This window comes from Vanellus vanellus (assembly GCF_965231255.1).
Source record: "Vanellus vanellus genome assembly, chromosome: 1".
NCBI classification, from domain to species: Eukaryota; Metazoa; Chordata; class Aves; order Charadriiformes; family Charadriidae; genus Vanellus; species Vanellus vanellus.
Genome location: NC_138905.1, coordinates 103013026 through 103037017, shown reverse-complemented (window position 1 = coordinate 103037017; position 23992 = coordinate 103013026). Strand labels below are relative to the sequence as shown.

Genomic DNA, 23992 nt, shown 5'->3' with positions numbered 1-23992 from the left:
AAGGGCTTACTAACCATATCAGAAAGCAAAAAGTAAGAGACAAAAGGGTACTTTCCTCATATTTGTGGGTGGAAGAACAAAGCTGTAGGTTCAAACAGCTTCCCAATATAGTAAAAGCAATCCATAAGATAAACATAGTACTTTGTGTAGTCCAACATAAACAGACAAAAATAATCAGAAAGCCATCAAGGTCCAGACTATTTGAGAAAGTCAGAAAGACAGATTTTATGTAAGAACTTAAATTTTCTTTGATAGAAAAAAATTAATGCCAACTTACAATTAAATATTTCCTTCAAATAAGACATTAGTGAACCAAAATAATTATATAATATTTATACTCAGCAAAAGATGCTTCCAACAAGTATTTTTTTTTACTGTTTCATACAATGCGAAGTAAATCAGGAAATTATCTGCCCCACAACTCAGAGAAAAACATCTCAGAATTATATGATTTTTCCTCCTTCGTATTTGATTTTGTATAGTTATTTAGATAGCCAAAGTTGTCACAGAAAGAGATGTGAAAGAAATACTTTTATGACAAACTGAACTGTCAGAGTTGCAGCATCCTCTAAGAAAGATTTTTTTACAGTAAGACTTAGTTCCCTCTAGCAAAGCAGGGTAGTTAAAATTAATTGTTTAATAAGAAGTGAAAGTACATGAAGCTCTTGACCATTTCAGGCAGGTGCCTTTGCTCCAAATATTCCTCTATTAAGTGAGTACTAGAAGGCATGCTTACAGAACATTTATGTGTTTTATATGTTAATAAGGGGGGGGGGGGGAGGGGGGGAGAGCTTTTGCAAGACCTACATATTACATCTCCCAAAGGAATCAGCTAATCACTCAGTTAAATATAGTCTTGAGCATTCCTGGTGCCAGTCTGCTTGTTTCTTGGACAGGGGAAGAGGAATTAAAGAGGAAGAGGTGGCACGACACAAATAAAGTTCTTAGCATTGTCTTACTTTGTTACCTATGGTACATCTTTGAAGTCAGAAAGTTTATTAAAAATTATTCTCGAAAGTAAAACAGTTTTTATACACAACAGAAGTATAAGACACATTTCATATTAATGATCTAGTAAACTAGTGAACTGTCCCTTAACTCTGTTTTCAAAATATAACTTTCAACCATATGCTCCTTAAATATCTGGAAGAGCAGTCTAGTTTATTAGAAAGTGTAACAAATATATGCAAATCAAAAAAAGCTTGGCAAAAGATACCATTTTATTATAGTATGCAGAGCTATTTCCATTTGAAAAGGGACAAACAAATTCCAAATGAAACTAACAGGAAAAAAAAATAAATCTAAGATGTGAAGACCATCAACAAACATATTTAAGTTAAAAAACCAAAATATGCAATGTGGTGTATTTGAAGTTTTATTGAGGGGGAATGCAAACATAACCATAGCATATAACAAAAACAATTCATAACATATAATTAAAAGTGGTTTCTTAAAAACATCTGCAATCATCTATAACAAATACAGTGAATATTTGAATCCTTGCATCTTAAATCAAAATATTCTAGAAGCCTGTTATAGATGGTTACTAAAAACCCAACATCAAATTTTACAATAAAAAATTGCAGAAATACCTACAAATGGGCACCTAAAATCAGTAGGCATCTCATGCAGCAGTATTTTAGGAAATGCTGAAGGAAAATAAATATTCCCATTTGGTCAAAAGGCTTCCCCCCAAAAAACAGAGGGGCATTTCCTGATGGCTAATTATCACCTAAAACTCAAATGAATGCAGATGTTTATTGTTAGCACAAATCTTTTTTAAAAATATGCTCTCCAGTCACAAGATTCAATTTAATTCATTGTTGTGCATACCTGAGGTGCTATGTTGTCTACATTCAGTTTTGCTGGAAGAGATACTATGAGGAAATAAATCAACACAGTATATTTTAGGTGAACCGTTCATTTTCTTTAAATCATTCTTCCTTTCCAAGGAACTTGCACAACTACTGAAAAAGTTTGTAAGAGAACGCCATACATCTTTTATTTGTCTCTCATGTCTTCATTGCTTGGATCTGATCTGTTAATAAAAAGAAACAGCTGGTCTTATCACCAATAAAATGAATTCTTGCTGTATTTTGGTTTTTGAAAATATAACCCAGTATGTCCAGCTTACAGAACTATATATGTTTTGGTGTAGTTACAAGAATGGAGGACAACGCTGTTAGAGTTGTTTTCAAATTGCTCTCTCATCTACTTCTGAAATTCTTCCACAGCCACGTTGTTTCCCCTGAATGTTGCTAATTAAACAGGAAGACTCTTCCACATAATTTAATTTTTATCTTTTTCAGGCTTATAAGGAAACTTTGATGAGAATAAGGCCTGGAAGTTATGAAGTATGCATTTCAATTCCTTGTACACCTTTCAGCTTCCACATAACTACATGTGAACTAACTCCCCAACAGCAAGTGATTTAAAGTTTGGTTTTGCATAACTCGCATGAAAAACTTCTTTGCTGTCAGTAGCCACACTTCTCCATACTGCTGCCTGATTGCCACTTCTAAATTCACTTTAAACATTGCCTTAGTTAGCATAAACCTACTGCATCCCCATTACAAAATGTGGAAATTGGCACAATTGTCCCCACTAATAGGGAACGTGAGCTGGGTTCAGACTGTTATGAGACAGGTTAGTTTTACTATACTGAAGACTTGTTGGTTGCAATACAAAATGGGGAAATATGCAAACCCAGCCTTCAATAGGGAAAAAAGGGAAAACCTCCTGCCCCTGACTCCCCAAATCTGTGAACTACATCTGTAATCAGTCTGCAAAAGGTAACTAAGGAAAGTATTGCTGTTGACAAGGAGAACTGTGCATTCATTAACTAGATGTCATTTCCTAGACTGAATTTTATGGCACCTACAGGCTGGTGATTTAGGGACCACTATAACTTAAGAGTTGTTCAAGATTTTTCCCACCAGTGCTCTAGGAATGAGCAGAAGAATCATAGTAAAAATTTTTCTTGAAATATCAAAGCCTTCATCCATTAAAAGTATTTGCCAAACTGCACGTGCTTAGGCAACAATACAGTTTAAACCCAACCCCTCTTAAGCTTCTGAGAACACTGAGCCAGGGAGTTAAAGGAAATTCTTTTAGATAAAGACCATGAATGAAGAATTTCAGCTCAGAAAATTAAGTTTAACAATCCACGAGATATGAATAGCTACAAAGAGCTACATGAGTGAGTGACAGCAGAAGCACCTGCTTACTGTGCTTAAAAATCTACATGTACAACTTAAATATTTTGGCAGAAAATATTTAGACAAGCATTTGAGATCCCTCTAAGTAGCTTGAAGGTATGTACAAAACCATCAAGTCAAAGTTTCGAAACTTAGAAGGTTCCTCAAAGATAAGCAAAAAAATCACAGGAAAACATTACAAAAATCAGAACTATGCCTGAAACTAGGAAGAAGTATGTGATCTTGAATCTGCTTCTATGATAGGATGGTGGAAGATGCATCACTTTTCTTCTGTAGGGTAGTAAATCTCTTTTTAAAGACAAATTTTTGACTACTATCCCTTCCTCTAAAAACATGACCAAATGTTTCTGTATTCTATAATAACACAATAAAATAAATAATCTCTTTCTAATTAGCAGTAAGGATTCTAAGTAGATGACAGTCTGGTATCCACAGATAAGTGGAGATCTGTTAAATCGGGGCACTGCTGGATGTTACTTAGCTGCATTTTGAAGGACATGAGTTTAGTGGCACTGACTCTGGAGCACTGCTGACATCTGGCGGCTGCCAGAGCACAGAACAGGCCGGTACAGAGAGACTGTCCGTCTTGCAGATTCAGATCATGCTACACTACCTAGTACACTCCCTCACAATGTAAGCAACACAAATTAGGGAACTAAAATTAGAATGAGTCTAACAAAACAATACCACACTTCACTATTCTATACCTTTAGCAGTATGCAGGAGGACAAGAGACCAGACATGCAACAGAAGGATACAAAGAATCTATACCGAGTTTGTAATTAAAAACATGTATGAAATACATTATCTAAGCTGGATCTGCTATTTTCTATGTAGTTACAAGTGTCTGCATATGCTGCGATCATTATAATGTAAGCTGTTCTTATTTTGGCTCTAGATTAAAGAGCTGAAGTCGAATAATCAAAACCAGTGTATTTGTCTGTATACTTTGCTTATTTTTCTAGCCTGCTTATTCATGATTTCCTGATACTTAAGTTAGGTAAAACTGGGACAGGCCAGTAAGAATAAATTAAAGAACAAATTGAACTACCACAATAATAATTTGAAGTGCAGGAGCACTTGGTATTAGTATTGTTTACAGGAAAATGTTACACTGTTTGCAAGAATATGCATTAATATTTCACAGGACACACTTTTGTCAGAGAAACTGACATGATCTTTTGTGCATGTTAAGGAGGTAAAAGAAAGGCAAATATGAGATAGAGCATCAGTACTTACTGTGTTATTTGGTCTGACAGCAGAAGTGGACAGAAAGAAAACAAAGGAAATAATAAAGAAAAAAACTTACAAAATGAAAAAGTTTAACAGACTGAAAATAGAGCAAAAGTATTATGTATGATATACCTTGGAGCCAATCCACTCCCTCTTGCAATCCTTCTCCTTTTAGAGCATCACTGGCACTGAAAAACAAATCAAATTACAAAAACATCGTAAAAACCAGTTTTAGTGGAGTCATCACCATACTTGCAATTTACATAGTTGCAAAGTAGCATCAAGTACCGTTTACTTGAAGGCTGCTTCCCAAATGATGTATTCTAGAGTACATTACCAATACAGAAACACCATTTCAAGACATGAGCTATTTTAATTCCAGTTTCAAGGCAGAGGAATTGCTTCTAGAACACGAGGGGCTCCCACACAAGGCAGCCACATTGTTCAGCAGCACCTCCACTTAGGTAACTCCCTCTTCAGACTATGCTATAAAATATATTTATACCTACAACAACAGCAATGAAGAAGCACCTTTCCTCCTCCCACACAGTTCCTATACACAGTGACGATGTTGGAGTATTGGAGGAAGAAAGTACAGTGCGTACACACTTCATTGTAGCAGCAACCCTAGGAGTGTCTGTTAATATATGTTAAGCTACACCAAGAAAGCATAAATCTACCCTTTGAATCACAGGAGTATAACTGTTCAAAGGCTTCTCATTCTGCAGCTTATGAAAACTAACACAGCAGTGAATCTGGACTGTTATTGTGGTTAGCTATAAAATTATCTTCCAAAGAGCTTGGGAATTCATCAGTGTAATTTCTGAGACAAAAAGCAGTGATCCAAAAACAATGCCCAGGTAATCAAGTTTAATATGGAAGGGTCTAAAGTGAAAATTGTAGTTTTCAGCAGCATTTAGCTGAAAATTTAGCATTTAGCACTTTAATTTATAATATCCGAGTACTTTAATAAGACAGAAATCTTAACTTCTATAAAACATTTCTGATAAAATGTTTTTTCCTCGTCAACACTGACACAAAATCCTTCTATTTATATGAAAGCTTACATCCTTCAGAAAGAAAAGATACTAGCTCCTACAACTAAAAAAAACCCTCAAACTTTACATGGTACAACGCATACAGCATCCCTCTGAATTCAAGTGAGAACAGCGTACCAAATGACCTTTCAACAGTAGTTTACTAAAGCATCTGCGGAGTAGAAAAAACAAACTCAAAGGTTTTATTGTTGATATTCTGGAACCTACAAGACAAACTAGCAGCAGCACTCTAATAATAATTCTACTCAATTTCCCAGCAAAAAATAATAGCAGCTATTCTGATAAGAACACTGCCTTCTGATTTCACTGAAAGTCTTCCATTTCCTTACTTGGGTAACAGTTCTATTGTGAAAATTTTCAAGACATAGTCATAAATGCAGTGTGCCTTTAAAACAAGTTTCATAGCAAGTATTGTAATATTACTACTGTTTCCACATGTAGCAGCAGAGCATTTTATCTGGTTGGTTTAATTTATGTTAAATAACGCTGAGTGGCATGAGAGCGCTAAAATATCAATGTACAAAGTAATACCAATTAAGGGTAGACAAGGCAATTTACCAGATATGCCAGGGCTTGTCTTTGATGTTTTCTAATGACAGTAACTGAGATACTTTCACAGATGATATTGCGTCCCTGAGGTCCATCTTGTTAGCAAAGAAGAGAATAGGCAGTCGACGGTGCTTAATATCTAGGCATAAGCAGAAATAGAACTATCATGACATTATGGAACACTTACTAATCTCTACAAGTATTAAGCTACAAACAATACAAGAAGATATTTTGCTCACCTGTAACTGCAATTTTCTTAAGTTTGTATCCTACCAAGATGCACACTGTTGGGTCACATGGCCTCTGATGCATGCTTCAAGAACACTCACAAACTTTCAGGCAGGTTTTGGGATCTTTCCCCCCTCTCCCCCTACCTTATACATACATTTAAAGCTGTAGGTATAAATTGCCGGTGAAGCTGAAGAAAAGGAGATCAAAGAACTGCCTACAAATGCTACATGTCTCTACTTAGTGAGGACTGGATGTGTAAAATGGACAGAAAAATGATTTGTGTTCATTCATAACCTCACAAAAATAGTTGCATAAGGGTAGTCTGAATTATCCTTCAGCATCCTGGAGAACATTCATGACTTCATGAAATTTATAAAATAGGACAAAAATGCACGTCTGGACATCCCTTATCCTACCTTCACTTGAACAGGGACTTCTTTTCCAGAAGCTCTTCTCAGCTAGCAGTGAGAACTACAGACCAAACCAAGTACACTGACAATTTCTAGGATATTTAGACATTCAAAAGCATAAGCCTTGCTGATTACCACAAAAGACTAGAGAGTCATTGGAAAGACACAAAGTATACCCTCTTCAACCTGACAGATGTAAAACTGCCAAAAAATTACCCGCACCAAGACTAACTATAAGATTTTTTCACATTATTTAAACAAAAGATGAATTACAAGATTAGACAAAAATCTAGATTTGGCTCTATCAACCAATTCTTAATGGGACAAGAACTTAACACCCCACCCACCCCCGGTGAAAATTGCTATACAGGCTCTTTTTAAAATAGTAAAAAGAAAAGGTTATTTCACAGAGAAAACAAGCTAAGGATTTATTTAAAAAATTCAAACATAAGCCAGCTGCCCCTGCTGGGAGGGGACAAAGCAAAAAAACCAACCCCAACAAACTATCAATACTGAACTGGTTTGAACCTTCCTAAATACGTCCTTTTCAAACTGCCTACTGAACCTTTCCACAAAATCAGTAGAGATAACACTATCTACCCGCACTCAGAGACCATGAGTGCTGACCAAAACACTGACAATTTTCACAACTACTTACCGTATCTGGAGCCATTTTTTCCTCTGATATCCTCTAACACAAATAAAAGGCCTCAAAATACAAGCACAGAGTATCATTAAATCTCTATTTTGATTCCATAGTTGAACGGCTTTTGTGTCTCCTGATTGAAACTACTACATTCATCTATAGTATAATTAAATGAACCTTCATACCCCCAGGCTGAAGGTTATGGATAAATTAAAATCACAAATTAGTTAACATCGCATATGCAAATAGCCAACTTAAGGAATTTTCAGTGGTTTTTTTAAAGCAATTAAAAAGGGGCACAACCTACTCACATAAGCTCATAAATGTACACTTAAAGATGTTTGTTAAATAAAGTGGTAGTTGCAGAAATTTACATTATTTCCTACCTTATGACATCATTTCTTATTATGCAGTATTAAGCCCTCACACTTTTTACAGTTATTAATGGAAAGCTAACATTTTCTAGTTACAAGTTGTTATGAGTTAATACATTAAAAAAAGCCCAGACACTAGATGTGTGATGTATAATTTTATGCAAAGAATTTCAAAGTTAGAGAAACTTCAGTTTATTTTAGAAGCATGTGCTGGAGGTCAAGTGACCCAAGAGTCAATATCTAAAACAAGTAATTTACAGACTACCATCATGCAAAATGCTGAAGAAGGAAGTTGGATTAAAAAAAATAATCTGGTAACAATGATCATTAAAGAAGCTATTATTTGTAGAGTGCATTGTCCACTTATGTAAGTAAAAATAATTTATAGTTCTGATTCACAAAACAGTCCCAGCTTGTACAACTTCTCACCCCGTTAATGCTTCACAGTACACACTCCCTTTCACCTGACAACCTCAGGCAAAGTCTGGCAAAAAGAGAGGAAACTGTTTTACTGAAGGATTGCTCAGATTTTCAGAGACAGGAATGGATTCAAGGTTGTTAGTCTGCATACATTTAAACCTTAAGTAAACATGTAAATTTAAACGCCTCCTGGAGGTTCACAGAGGCAGAAGCATAGATGGGGAGAAAGTAGGGTACGCAGGAAGAAAAGCAGAACAGTAATACAAATAAAAATATTGATATAGTAAACCAGTTATATATTGATTCAGTTAACAGCTACTTTTATCAAAAATTACTACTAGAAGAATGTTTTTTTTCTCTTTGATCCTCTTAGATGTAACTTATCAAAATCCAAAATGATAAAACAGAAACACTGTTGCTGCATTTGAGCTGAGCTGCTCCAAGGCAGAAATACTAAACTGCCCTCTCTGGGTTCTAGGGAAAGTACTAGGTGGCCATAGAGATGGTCTTTCAGAACTAGAAGACACAAACACATCAACAACTGAACAGCACTAACCTGCTAGGTCAGCATTAATAACCTATTAATGCCTAAATGAAAAGCCTCACCTAAGCTTGCATCTTCTTAGTCTTAACATTTTCACTCTTCTGCCTTGTAATAAACCAGTAACTTATTACCACAGTCTTTACCTCCCACCCTTAGTCCTATGTCATTTCCATTTTATGAACAGAATTACCTTTTATCACTGTGGTTAATACCTGCTTTGGTACATAATCCACCTGCAGCCTTTGGTTCACCTCATCCTCCCCTTTGACCTCTGCAAGACTGTCTTTTCAGGGTTGGTATTTGAAGTAGCCCATACCCTTGAACACGAAGTTAAGAGGGCCCACTCAGCTCCCACATACTCAGCTACAGCACCTCCATTGATGAACTAAGGTATTATATGCAGTCTTCATGGAAAATAAAATCACAGTAACATAATTGCCCCTATCACATACTACTTTTCTTGGTTAAAAACGCAAGCCAGCTTCTTCTTTCTTACTTTCAGCATGGTAACCCCACAAGTTAAGGCTCTAACAGCTTAATAAATAAATAAGAAATTACAGGATTATTTCACTTTTATATTTCCTGCATGTAGTTTTATGATCTGGTCAGTCAGAGCGACTATGTAAAGTGCTGAAAGTCAAAATTGCATATTGCTTACAGAAACATTCCACTAGCATTGGCTATATGGAAGGGTGAAGCAGTGGAGAACTGACCAATCTCAGAACTTAATTAAAAAAGTTTAGTCTCATGTAAAAAAAAACAAAACAAACCAACCAACCTCCTAAAATCAACCTCCCCAATCATGAATCCTCTCATATCCTTTTCCATCCCATGTATCCTTTTATAGGCAACTGAAACTGACTGGTATAATTATCCATCCTTATTTCTGGCTAAAGCATAATTAAAAAAAAAAAAAAAAAGATAATGACGATGAAAAAAAGTAATTAGATGTTACATTAAAGAAATTAGCTGTCTTCATGGAAAAATCCAGACAGGGAGATACTTTTTTGTATGTGTTCTTCATCACATACAGGCTCTCCAGCTTCCAAAGTGTCAAAGTCTATTCTTCCTCAAAACAACACAACTTTTGATCTATATTGATTAATAAGAGACTAATCGAACTCAGCGTAGCCAACTGAAGTATGACCAGTTTGTAAATGTAAACAGGTATAAAAAAACCCCAAACTTGAAGACTATTACTGTTCTAGTGTTCATGAATGGCTAAAATATTTGTGAAATACTCAGAATGCAGAATGTGTCAGATAAGGTCTTTTCTTAAGACAATGTAACAAATATGGAGACAGAAGGGGAAAAAAGCCTCCTCACCTGGATGATTCAGAAGGGTGTCAAGTTCTTCTTTGGCCACAACCATTCTTAATTTGTCACTGCTATCAATGACAAAAATAATGGCTTGGCCTTCTCTGCATAACATAAAAAGAGCAAAGAGGCAAATTATAGGTTCTCTTAAACTGTAAGAACAGGCTTCAGAAGAAACACCAAAAAAAGCAAACAAACCTGATTTTTTTTCTCTCTCATTTTTGTTGTTGTTATCTACCATGAACATTTGAATCTAGTCCCATTTCTGAAATTCAACCTTTTGGTAACCTGCATAATTTTTTTGAGACATGAGGTTGTTAGCTGCGTGACTCATATGAGGTTCAGTCTACACAGACGCATCAGAAAAGCTTGATTTCACTACTGAGGCTGAAAAATGAACTCTGAAAATGTAACCAACTGACATTCTGACAGCATGGTCAGAAAAACAAAGAAAATCAAGACAGGTTTTTGTAGAAATTCTTTATTTCCTACACTAAAGTTTATTTAGAGAAAGAACAATCACCCTTTTAGAAAAAACTGTGTGTCCACGGCTCTTTAACAACTAGGTATATGCAGATTAATTTAACTTTTACAAAAGTCTGCATAAACAGGATCTTTCTTTTGTTTTGAATAACAGGTAAAAACTTTCAACTATTTCAAATCATTAAGACATTTTGCTGGCAATATGACCACAGCCACAACATATATACATGCTATTCAACTCATTATTTCAATATATTACTGATATTTTATGACTTGATGTTCCATTCACTGAAATTTATTTGAAAGCAAAATAAAGTCTGACCAATTCAGATGAACAGTTAAACACCCACAAAAAGTATTTTTAATTTACATTTTAATATAATATTCACTTCTTCGTTTTACATTTCTCTGAGACACCATTATGGATTCTTCATGCCCCAGCACCATCTACCTTTGTATTTTGATAAGAAACAGTCCTAAACCTACTGAAAAAGAGAAATAACTTGACCAGCCTAAGATTGTATGAGAAAGTTAATTCTTTTCTGGAGTACAGAAGAACTTAAACAGAAAATAACTCTTTTGCATATTAGCTGAGAATGCCTAAGTAATTTTTATGAGTGTACACTATTTTTCTAGAGGAATCAGAGTGCTAGCATGTATTTACTACCAAAAATAACTTCACAAACAATTAACAGTAATAAGGACACAACATGAGTTTACATATATCTAAGACAAGTTTACTTTGAGGACATCCTAGAAGATAGTTTCAAGCCAAATTGAAGAAAAGAGCAAGCTTCAAGTACTCCAAAATAACTACTTAGACACAGATACTTGATCAGATTTGACTGCCATTTTGCAATTCTTGCAAAATTAAATCTTGCTTAACTTCATAAACTGAACAGCACATTACTATTTTTATATTATTCTCAGAAGTTAATCTTAAATATGTGACTACTGCACTGGATCAGGAACAGAGGTGGACACAAGAGCACAGTTCACTGTGAGCCAACAAACTACCTTACTGTTTAGATGGAAAAAGCAGTTTATGCCCCACAAGGGATGCATTAAATATGGCAGTCAGAAAAATTATTTGCTTATGAAACACTCAGCTAGCATTTTAAGAGCAGCCTAAGGGCATCAGATACTGAAATGCAAGAGTTTTGGGAAACATAGATCTAACACTCTTGAACAATGAAGATCTACCCACACAACAAGTTTTCAAATTGCTAACACATTTTGGACAGAAAGGAAATGAAGTGTTAATCCTCAATTAAATAAAATTTTAAGGTCTATTACATTAAATATTAGTATTTAATCAATAATCAGAATTTATCAGTTCTGTTTCTCCAAGCTATTTATGTGTGGTTTACTACTGTTCACCTTATTAAGATCAGCATCAGTTATAACAGAATAACAATGAGACAACATAAATGAAGATTCAAGTTTCATTAGAAGTTAGAAAACCAGAAAATAGTGTCTATTACCAACAAGGCAATACCATAGTGTTATAAAGTACAGTGAATATCCTGCTTAATAAATAACATCTGAGAATTCTTGGTCAAGTTCTTAGTTACATATGTCTCATTCGCTGAGGTTGATTTCCTTCACCTCAGCCAACATCTTTTGGGTCTTAAGTCACTTACCTACAGAAGAACAGAAAAATAGGAATCCTAACTCATCTTGGTCCTTTCTTACAAGATTGGTTTTTTTGTCTGGTTTCAACATTTAAATCCCATCTCTAGTATGCTCCCCCAATCTTTGAGGCAATAAGATGACCCCAAAAGAATGCTGTCTAACAGCGTATAAAAATTTTCATTTATTTAGAAGAGAAAGAAAACTGGTATTTATCCAGAATGACCTTCTGTCAAATACCAGGTTTAAGTCTTCTCTGAATCATTTCTAACCACTAGATATTATCATACTTCTGTTTAAATACCATACACTATAGCTAATATGAACAGCAATGCTTTAAAATAAATGACAGGCTTACTTGTAGTAATGTTCCCAGAGGTTTCTGTATCTGCCTTGACCTGACATATCAAACACTGTGAAAGACAAACTGCAAAGAAAAGAAGTGTATGAGGCACAAAAACAATGAACAAAACTGAAACCCAAACTATTTTCTTTGCTACCCTGACAGAAGAAAAGGCAGGTCAACTTGAATCCTGATCAGCTGAGAAAGATTCCCAAAAGAACTCTGATTACTCTATCTGCCTTCAAACTATCCTACCTGGTTTTGCGATCTTATTATAGAAATATTTCACAACGGAAAACGTGTTTTTTTATTCTCTGAATGAAAAGAATGAAACCAATTACAAAAAGTTACATCAAATACAAAATAAGCTCCCATTCAGCCTCTCTTTTTATTATGTTAGTATCAAATATTTTTTATAACGATGAGTAAATGAAATTTAGGTGAGCCATGACTTAAAATCCATAGCCTGTCTTAAATTCTGTCCCTAGACAGGTACCAGTAGCATCCAAAGGCTTCTGCATGCAAAATAAAAGGCTTGTTAAAAAAAAAATTAAAAATTCCACCTTCAGGAAAAAAAAAAATAAAAGCACATTCTGGTAATAACAGGTTATCTCAGGTGATCAAGTTACAATGGGCAGTCTTTGCAACTTCGAGATTTCACCCAAACACTAAATCCAGCACGTCAACATAAAGAACATTACAAAAAGTTCTGATCCACTCCTGAAATGTCTACAGAGGCAACACTGAATTCAGTATTAGGCTCTCCTGTTTTGGATAGTCCCAAATAGCTCCCTGAGTGGACGCCACACCAAAATGAGCAAGTTTAGAAAAGGAAGCTCTCCAAGCACCCTTTCCTCTCTATATCCAGACATCATCTGATTCTAGACTAGGTATGCCTTGCCACTTATAAAGTTATTAGCAACCCCAAAACAATGTTTTGATTGTAATATTAGATTAATGAAGTTTTGGGGTGGGGGTGAGTTGTGGGTTTGTTTGGGGTTGGGTTTTATTTTTTAATCATTCTACATAGTGTAGTTGCAGGTCATCTCTCCTACTACAGGATCAGAATAAGGAAAGCAATAAAAATCGATTTACATTCTCACACAGGAAAACCTCAAACCTGTCTTATATACTTTACTGAGACAGAATACGGTTGCTGAGCTTCCTATAAAAATACGAAAGATATCAATCCCATACATCAGCTCAAGGAATAAACAATTATCTTGCAGATCTCTCGTCCACAGGGGCATGCTGCTTGGTTTGAAGACTGATGGCACCCATTAAAAATACAGTGTGAATGTTGCAGAATAACTTCTCAGGGAAGTCTGGAGGTCCCATCCCTGGAAGTGTTCAAGGCTAGGTTGGATGGGGCTTTGAACAACCTGGTCTAGTGGGAGGCGTCCCTGCCCATGGCAGGGGGGGTGGAACTAGATGATCTTTGAGGTCCCTTCCAACCTAAACCATTCTATGATTCTAACCAAAATAACATCTAATGTTACCCGCTTGAAGTATATTTGTCTCACGACATTTCTTCTCTAAATCTTAGCCCTCATTTAACCAGTGATTTCTTCCTCCTTTTCCTCACCTTTGGCTGTGCCATCTTTACATTGCTAATGCTGTAGCGACCATTTTTCATTTAATGAGATTAGATTGCAATGTCCGCAGAGTCCCTCCAGTGAGAGTGCTTAATGAAATATAGGTTACCATGTAAGCAGCTGTCTCTTCTCAAGTCTGTAACAGTGCCCTATTGTGAAATTCTTAACAGACAGAAATCAGATGCTTATACACTTTTTTTTTTTGTTTATTTTTAAACACACACACAGTTTTATAACAGCACAAAACATACATTATATTCTAACACTGTCAGTCTTGGATCATGATTAGGACTCCACCACACATTATACTCCGTTACATCCTGCTGAAAAAGGTAATGAAGTCTAACTATTGCTTATTAATTACTAATGCTAAATGGAGAAAATGAAAGAAACTACTACCTCGATGTCTTGAATTTCTCTATACTGAATCCTATTGTTGGAACGATGTCCTGAGTTTGAGCCTTTAAAGGAAAGAAAGTACAAATTTTAAAACCAAGTTACAGAACGTAAATAAATATAATTGAAACATGAATACATTACAGACTATTTTTCCCCAAACTGTGCAATATAAAAACTTTCTACAAATCAAGAAACTTTTTTAATATAAAGTTCCCAGAAAAGTACAGTAATTAAAAAATCAAGGTTTTTTATTTTCTAGGAAATACAGTGTATGCTATTGGACAAGAGCATTGAAATTGAAGACATTTTAGCATTAAGAGTGAGATTTCACCCCTTACATTAGTCTGTGTCTACACATATGTGTGAATATTACCTATGAAATAAATAGGAGATAGGTTAACATGGAAGATAACAGCTTCTGAGATCAAAGTTCACAATAATTGTGCACTTTGGAAATCACAATGTCAACCCAAACAAGTTTGCACAATACCCCAAACCTCTTAAATAAAAGAGCCTATGCTTCCATCAAGATATTGGATTGGCCATACTCCCAACTTCTGTCAACAGTCTGGAGGAGTCTACTTGATATTGGGAATTACACAGCAGACATTACACAATGGCCTAACCATATTTCTATTCAAACTAGCAGACCACTGGAAGAAATCACCATTTACCACAGAGGAATGGCCCAAACATAAAGCATTATTAATAGATCTGTCTGATAACCAGGTTTACTGCTGAAGTAGCCAAGCAACCTATCAGCTAAGTTGGTACAACAGAATAGTTCCTTTAAGAAGCATCAATACTGAGCATGGATTTCTTTTGGTCACATCCCTTAAGATTACAGAGCTGTCTGAGAAAGTGACATGCAATCCTTTTACAGACTTTCTAGAGCCCCTTATTAAAAACATGATCTATAAGCAGTTGATTCCTCGCATACAACTGAAGCAAGCTTAGCTTGTTCACCTGCAGCTTCATTATGAAATGGCATTCCACCATCATGAACAGTTTAGTCAACAGCTCCTGTCAACAAGGGAAAATTTGTGCAGAGTAGTAGAGGTGTTATTTCTTTAACATTTATTTGAAATGTATGTATCAGGCCCAGAAGAAACAACTGCAAACAGACAGAGAAACATCTGTATTTGCAAGACAACTAATATATTGCTCATAGGGCAAAGTAGCAGTTCTTAAGAATTCTGGGTTGATCCAGAGCTCAAAATCATTTGTCCATTGAACTTACTAAAAATAAATAATTTCATCGTTTGATCTAATAACATTTGTTGCACATTAGAGAATTTGTCATATCTTGCAAGGATAGGACTTACACAAGTTGTATGCAAAGCAACCCTCCTCACATTAAATTAAAACATTCAGAAATAAATTCTCATTACACAGTTTACAGTAAAGCAAATTCTATTTATTCTACTTGTGTAATTCCCTTGGGACCTTCTCTAATACCTATTATTGTGATAAATCTTAAAGTCCGTGTTCAACTCCAGTTAGGAATGGTTTACTGCTTAAGGCATGACATAAAACCCCTGCTACAATGAAGGTCTCAAAAATTACATAAATATATCATTTGCCTGGTACAAATTGTAGCATTTCCCCCAAATGATCAGCAGCAGGTAGAAAGCAGTTTATAGTCTTTGTTTATAAATCTATTTAATTTTCAGTGGAAGAATAATTGCTAGGAATGCTAGAAAGACTAGCTGACTTTTTATCATGTTACATTTTTCAAACAGTGTCCGGTGGTACTCTTCAGGAAAAATTCAATGGAAGTTAAAAACCAAAAGCTGTGTCTTGATGTAAACAGCAGAAATCATGGTTTCCCAGATGCATATAACCAAGATGCCCAAACCTGGCTTTGAACATTCCTACCAAAATCCACTTATTTCCATTCTATAAACACACCTAGGACCAAGGTAATCCTACTTTAAATTTTGCTCAGAATCCTAGGCACTCTTAGTGGCCTGAAAACCACTTTTCACTGGATAGATGAACTGCAAGTATAAATGCTACTTATTTTGAAAGCTATTCGGCTTTAAAAATGCTGAAGTCACCATTAAATGTGCATTTTCTCATTATTTCCTGTTTTATTATATACTTCTTATTTCTCAGGAAGAGATTAAAATAAACATGATAAACGTAGATGAGTACAAGTTGTTATACAACTGTATTAATCCCAAATGTTCAACACATCACTCGTAATTGCAAACCTGTAGCAATTATTTAAGTGACTTAAGAAAACTGTTTCAGATCCTGATTTCAGCCATCATAAACCCTTCCTTATTGGGTGATCTTAGAAAAAACATGCCACATTAACAGTGGTCTTTTGGGATGTGTTTTCATAATATGCACGTGGATGCTTACATTTAGTTTTATTTGGCTGGAAACTCTTAAAATATATACTTGTTTCACTGTACAAAATAAAAAAAACTCTTCACATCTTTTCCACGGTCACATTTAGTATAACAGCATGCAAAAACAGTTTAAAAAAGCATCAACTCTGCAGTAAAAATATCAACAGTGAACTAAGCAGGCTACTTACATTTGAAGGTTTAAGTTTATTTATGATCGTTGTTTTGCCGCTATTGTCCAATCCAAGGCACAAAACATGAACCTCCTTTTTCTTCAGCCCAAGCCATCCCGCTAGCTTGTCAAACAATCCCATAATTCTGGCTCAAATACACAGGGATCACCTGTTGTTCAGAAAATCGGGGAAGGAAATAGCTGTTGGAAAACCGTTACATGTACAGCAGTGCTAGCACAGCAGGTGGGCATGTGGCTAAGCAGTCCTTAAACTTTTAAAAGGACAGTGTGAATAAGACACTATACAAACACTGTCACAGCAGGTTTGCTTTGTATACTAAGCAAATGGAGTGTAAGCTGATTATAGCGAAGAAGCCTTGATACAAAAGTAGATTGCGTTATATAGACAGGGCTATAAACAGCCAATGTCCTTGATTCACTGGGTAGCAATATTGCTGTCATTTTGAGGAGTCCAAATAGAATCACAACTGCAATGCCTCCTTATCTTTCACCAAACTGAAAAAAGAGGAAGACCATTGCTTCTCACTTCAAATTGTCAGTAGTCCAGTCAGTTATCATAATGTAGAAAACAAAGCAAACCAATATTGCCTTTTTTCAGCACCTGCTATGTAATTTACTGAACCCTGAAGTAAATAAAGTACCCTCTGTCAATTCAATTCAAACTCTAATTGTAACAGGCTTTGCTGATATTAACATGTATAAATTAGGAACTCATTCACTACAAATAGAAACTGATTCTAATAGATCCAACAGACATGAAGCCAGACACCATAACATTCACCCACACCTCAGGTAGATGCCAAACTCCTACTCCTGCCCAGACACTGATTGAAGTTACCTGGCAGTAGCATTTGAAGGAGCTTACATCATGCCTGGCTGAACATATTTTACAAAGAGAGTAACTCTTCTATCCCGAATGAATTCCACTAAGAATAATTTCAGCAATCAGACATCTGAAATATTTGTGACGCATTCAATAATAAAGCATTTAATTAATGCCAGAGGAATTTTATGGAGTGGTGAAGGTTGTTTTTAATCTTAATAATAAAAAAAGCCAGACAGCACTGGACAACTCAGATTGCAATCTTAATTACCCCAGAAAATCATGGCAGGAGGAGGAAGAGGAAAAAACATCAGTGACAAGTATTTGGCCTCACTTCTTAGCTAACTGATTACAAAATTATGATTAACTGCATTTTCATAGAAATTTTAAAATCTTCGAATTTATAAAGTCATGTAAGCCATCACCTTTGCTTACAGTATGATTTTATCTGTTTTTAATACAGATCCTTTTTAAAACTTTACCTAGTGCACTTTGATTTATGACTAGTAGTGATCTACAGAGTGGCTATGTGTGTAACAGCTACACACAGTTGTCACCAGATTAAACAAACCTAACATTAGTTAAAGTAATTCCCTCAAGGAAAAAAGGTCATGATTTTTCTTCTAAATCCCTGTTTTATGCCCCACTCCTTTAACATACATACAACTCTGAAAGCAGATTAAAGCTTACTGTTTATTATCAAATTAACCTGAAAAAAAACCTGCTCCAAAACACATTACTTCCTAGTCCAGTCGAGAGCCTTATCTATATATTCTGGATGATAAGGTCCAAAAAAATACCTTGCTGGTACACTTAAAATGGAAAAGGATAAAATGAAAGCACTTAAGAGGTACTTCTGGGGCTTCACTTTTAAACCCAAACCCTAACTACACAGTCTTTGACAACAGTTCCTAGCAACATTTTAATTATAGCCATTTTTTCTAGGAGTTTTTCATAACATTTGGCAAAGCCATTATTTAACAATACAACCAGGAAAAGTGTACCCTTGACTTCTTGCCCTGCCCCTTTTCTCCCATTCTTTTCCTCAGCTGTGAAGACTCACAGCAGCTACAGCTGGCACAGGTTCTTTTTCTTGCCAGCTGGTATTTAGCATACAACACTATATAGCATACTTTAGACATATCCTAAAATTATTTAAGACAGAGTTTGGTCCAAGAGCTTGTTATCAAACACCATAAACCTTTATCAAGGACTGTAAGCCTGTCTGAGACATCAGCGATTAACATTTGTTGTGACTAATCAGACTGCAAAACTCCTGAAGATAAACCAGTCATGTAAGGCATTTCGAGCAGCAGTGGTTTGCTGCCAGGAGGCAGAGCCAGGTGAGCGGCACAGCTCTGCGAACACTCCCCAGAGAGACCAGGGATAGCCACCTCTCTCCAGTGCTAAGCAAGACACCGCAACTCCAAATTATCAGCAAGCTAAGCTAGCAGTGACAATCCATAGAATGATATGCACATCGTAGGTTTGAGGTTTTGAGAAGGCAGTCAGGGTGGATGGCCTGCGGAGATCCCTTCCAAACTAAACACCACTAAAAGTCCAATTAATTCACGTGGATTACTCAAATATAAACACTGAGATACCAAGGCTCCCTAAGCTGCCCACCGGAGGCCCTTTCAGATCAACACAATTTAAAACTCCAGCTAAAATTTATTTTGTTGTTGGTTTTTAGGTTTTTTGTTTTGTTTTGTTTTTTTTTACATGACGCCCGACTCCCACCGTACTCGGGGTGAGTGGGCGAGGAACCAGGGCCCAGCATGCCCCCAGCAGCGCCAGGGGCCGCAGCCGGGAAGCCCCTGGGCAGCCGGGACCGCGGCCCTGATGCCCGGCGCTGCCAGCAGGACGGGGTTTCCCTTCCCGCCGCCGAGCCTCCCTCCTTCCTTCCCTCAGCAGCCCTCCTTGCAGCCGGCGCTTCTGCCCCGAGCCGCCGCGGGCAGAGCCACGGCAACAGGCGGCGGGTGCGAGTCCCGCTCGCCCAGGGCGGGACGGAGGAACCCGTACCGGTGGGGAAGGGGTCCCCCACGGGAGGCCAAGAGCAGCCCGCGCTCGCATTCCCTACCACCCCCGGCCGCAGCACCGACCTGGACCCCCGAAATGTCGGCCGGGCGCGGCCGCCACCAACCGCCGCCTGCGCCGTTACCGAGGAAACCGCCGCTCCGCCCCCGCCAATCCCCTCCGCGGCGAGGCAGCGCCCCGCCTCCCCGCCCGCCTTTTCCGGCGTGGGGCGGTGCCCCACCAGAGGCCACGCCCTCCGCGCCGGCCCAACGGCCGCCGGTGGGTCTGAGGGGGCGGTGGGTGTGGCGGCGGTGGCCTGACCTGGCCTCTGCCCGGGGCTGCTCCCGGGGCAGGCGGGTACTGGCTTGGGAACCTCATCATCTTCGGCAGCTTTGTGTGTTGCCGCGTCAGCCTGTGCGTGAGCCTGTCACGGACACCGGGCGGCGCCGGACGCTGGTCGCCCGTACGGACCACATCCATTTCGTCCTCGGTGTCCAGCGCCGGTGTAATTTTTTTTTCCGACCCCTGCTGTTCTGCCTTTCTAGCACGGCTGCAACAGGAGCACTGAGTTAGAGGAATCCTCTGTAGGAAGAAAAGCCTCATATGAAACAACACCGAAGGTGTTCACAGCAACTCCCGTTCCTTGGCAGGCAATGTTCAGGGAAAACCTTAAACCCACCTGACATGTAGGTAATTACAGCAACTGGGGTTTGGGAAGAAGGCAGTTTGGTTAGCGTGTAGAAATACACTATTTTTTTACCATGTAGTGTATTCCAGTCAGACTGGTTCTAGGTCTGCTGCACAAACTTTAAATTATGTAAATCACATAAAACGAGCTCCAGACAGGAGCTTAACTGGAACAGTAGCATGAGTTTTCCTCACTGTCATCTCTGTGGAGGTACTCATAGGATGTAGATGGTTGGTATAGCAATCCCTGTGTTCAGCTCGACACCCTACACTGCAGACCCTAAGGAGACCCTGCGCGGTCAAGCTGAAGTTGAGGCAGGGAAGAGCTCAGCGTGCAGTGCCATACTCATCCCTCACAGACCGGCAGCGCGAGCCAGCCAGCTGAAGCAACTCAGTCCCTTATGCTCCCCTCACTACAATCCGCTCTTTCTGTAATCCCAGATCTTAAGCATAGTTTTGGGTTTGCCCTTCGCTTTTAAACAGAAGGTAAGAAATGACTGAGGGGTGGAGCGCACGGTTCTTCCTCTGCTTCCCAAAAGGAGGTCTGTAGTGCTCCTTGGCTGGAAGAAGCAATTTTCCTTCACAGAGCTACACACCTCCTTATGAAAAACCCTAATCTAGTTTGGCCTGTACTGAACACTGCTTTCAGTCTACTGTCTCACCTGCTGCCCTGGGGAGAGGAGTGAGAGCAGCAGAAGTAACTGATAGTGATATGGACAGTTCTTTTTGCTAAAAAACCCAAGTCAGAAGCTCCCAGTTATAATGCACTTCACATTAAACTTCAAAGATTAAAAATATGACAAACATTTTGTCTGTTGCTTGGCTTTTCTAATTCTCATAGTTGCTTTTATTGTTATTAAAGGTTTGAGGTAAATTGCTATCTGGATTTCATGATTTCCCTGTACCCAGAAATGTTCTAACTAAAAGATGAGATGACATTATGAGCCGTTAAAGGAAACTCAAGTGGCATAAATCTCACAGTGAAATTCTGGGTTGAAGCACTTTCTAAAAGCTAATCAGGTTGTGGGGTAAATATGTGTTAGAAGAGAGTGTCAACTCCTACTTTTTATACTAAATTGGTTTGTATCTAAGAACTAGTTCTAAACTCAGTGAAGAACAAAGAATGGTAAAGGCATTTCTGTAAACAGATCTAAAATGAAATATTCATTCTTCATTACAGACACCATGTTAAATCTGACAGTCCTTAGAGAGAAAGCTTTTCCCAAGTAAAATATGCAGGACGTAATGGTCTGTAGACATCTGTGGACATCATTCATTTCCTATTAATCTACACAAGCTTCTGTTCACTTTTGTATTGCATACATATGATGTTACAAAATGAAAGGCTAATTATAATTTTAAACTTTTTGAGGTAAGGTTGATTATTGTATGTGGCATTCACTTCTTTGTGAATCATTGTGTGTTGCCCTGGCATTATTTACATAATATCAGTTTTAAAACTGCATTTCTCAGTGAGAGTTTTGAAAAACACTAGGGAAGGACTTGGATGAAAGGAGTCGCAGGGCTCAGTGAACCACCATAAGGAGGGCAAATAGTACTGAAGAATCTTAATAGCACATTAAAATCTATTTAAATTTCAGATTCCCAGTGTTTCTCAAGATGGAGAGGGTGCTGCTGTTTGGAACTTTTAATATGTATACTTTTTTCTTGATCTTGTTAACTGTTTGTGCATTTTGACAAGGCGTTCATCAGAGCATAAATGCTCAGTGGTAAGCACAGAAGAGGCCACTATAATTAAGCATTCTTTTGCTGAAAAAAAACACCACCACCTTGAAGCATCTCAAGTGTTAGAACATATTGCTGGTCCATCTTTATTAGTACACCACCCTGTGTTAAGCAGCTGGGGTTTTGCATGATCATGTATGACAGGCTTCACTGTGTATCATTATACTAGTAACTTAAGGCAAAACAAACACCATTAACTCAAAAATAACCACCAGTACTGTAACTTTTATTTGCTAATAAATATCTTAATAAACAGGCTTACCCCATCTGTAAGACCTGATAATGCCTCTTAGGAAATCATAGAAAAATAAAATACAATAATAATCAGTAACTTGTACTTTGTACAAAAATCTTATTATGTTGCTCAGCAGGTAGTTTTGCCAAACCCCATATTCTTTCTGCAAAGAGATGCCATATGTAATGCAATTCACCTTAAAAACACCCTAATGTTGAGAGCTGAGCATTCTATTACACTATTAACTTGTAGGCATGCCAGCACATGAAAATTTACATGGAACATCATATTATCATAGGAATAGAATAATAATAATAATAAAAAAAAGATAACACCACTTTTCAGTAAATAATAACAACTTCACTTCTAATGTAAATTCCCCCTGGGACTGCAAATCAGTATATTAAGTCTTTTATTTCATGGCTATTCCTACAATACCGTTATAAACTGGTGAAAAGGCAGAAAGAAAAATCCAGTGGGAACATGTAGGGGAGATACATTATGTGAAGGAAAGTCATTCTGAGCAGTGAGGCAGTCCCAGGGGGAAACGTGTATGGGCGATATATTACGTGAAAAAAGTCATTCTGAACAGTGAGGCAGTCCCAGAGGGAAACCAACAATACCAGCTGTGAAATGTTCAGTCTCTCAGAATGAGTAGATCGTGCTTGCTGTGTGCAATGCTACACAAGTTCAGACCCATGAAGATACAACTTAGAGGTACAGTACCAAGGCTGCTTTTCTGTGAGATGAACGGTGAAGACTGAGTCGCGGGTAGTTGTCATTATTCAAATATATCTTGATAAGAGGAAAAGAAGCAACAGCGAAACAAATGTTATCCGGGGTCTTTAAAGAAAAGGTGGGTTTCAGACTACTGATAAGGATATGAGATCTGTGCTGAGGCCACGGTTTATAAAATAGTTTGCGAGTATTATGATTATACCATTACTTTTGAAGCCATCTACCTTTAAAGTTTTGACATGGCTGCTTAAATAGATAATCTAAAGTGTCTGTCATCAAATAGTTATTCATCTATACACATACATTGATACATTTTATGGCTATGCTAGAACAGCAAACTATGAAGAGCAGTCATATTTAGTTGTGTACAATCTAATTTCACTGAAGAGACGGAGATTAAAACCCCTTTTAATTCAGATACATTTAAAACCAACACACAGAAATAGATGAAGGCTATCCTGAGAAAACATACCAACCACGTTATCTTCCAAGAGTAAATCAAAGCTAATTTTGGGAAGGTAGTAAAATCTTTTTCTTGTATTTTTTTTGTAAGTCTAAGTGATTGCTTTTTAAAAAAAACTGATGACAAAATGAAAACAATTAATTCCAACTTGATCAATGAAGGTTGCTTTGCTAGAAAATAAACTTGCCTTTACAGTAAATAGGGTTTCACGTGATTTTTTAAATTTTTTTTTCCTTGTTAAACTGCAGATGCAATCCTGAGAAGTGCGGAGTACCTGTCATT

At 37.3% G+C, this 23992-nt stretch overlaps 1 protein-coding gene across 1 annotated transcript; it reads right to left on the bottom strand.

Annotated features, from left to right (window-relative positions):
* Window positions 1–2012: 2012 nt before the first annotated feature.
* Window positions 2013–17123, bottom strand: ARL6 (ARF like GTPase 6; the record flags this gene model as incomplete). Its single annotated transcript, XM_082491025.1, has 7 exons — window positions 2013–2038; window positions 4584–4639; window positions 6068–6197; window positions 10010–10104; window positions 12474–12542; window positions 14453–14514; window positions 17001–17123. 7 exons carry the CDS (start codon window positions 17121–17123, stop codon window positions 2013–2015), a joined length of 561 nt encoding a protein of 186 aa, XP_082347151.1.
* Window positions 17124–23992: the final 6869 nt, after the last annotated feature.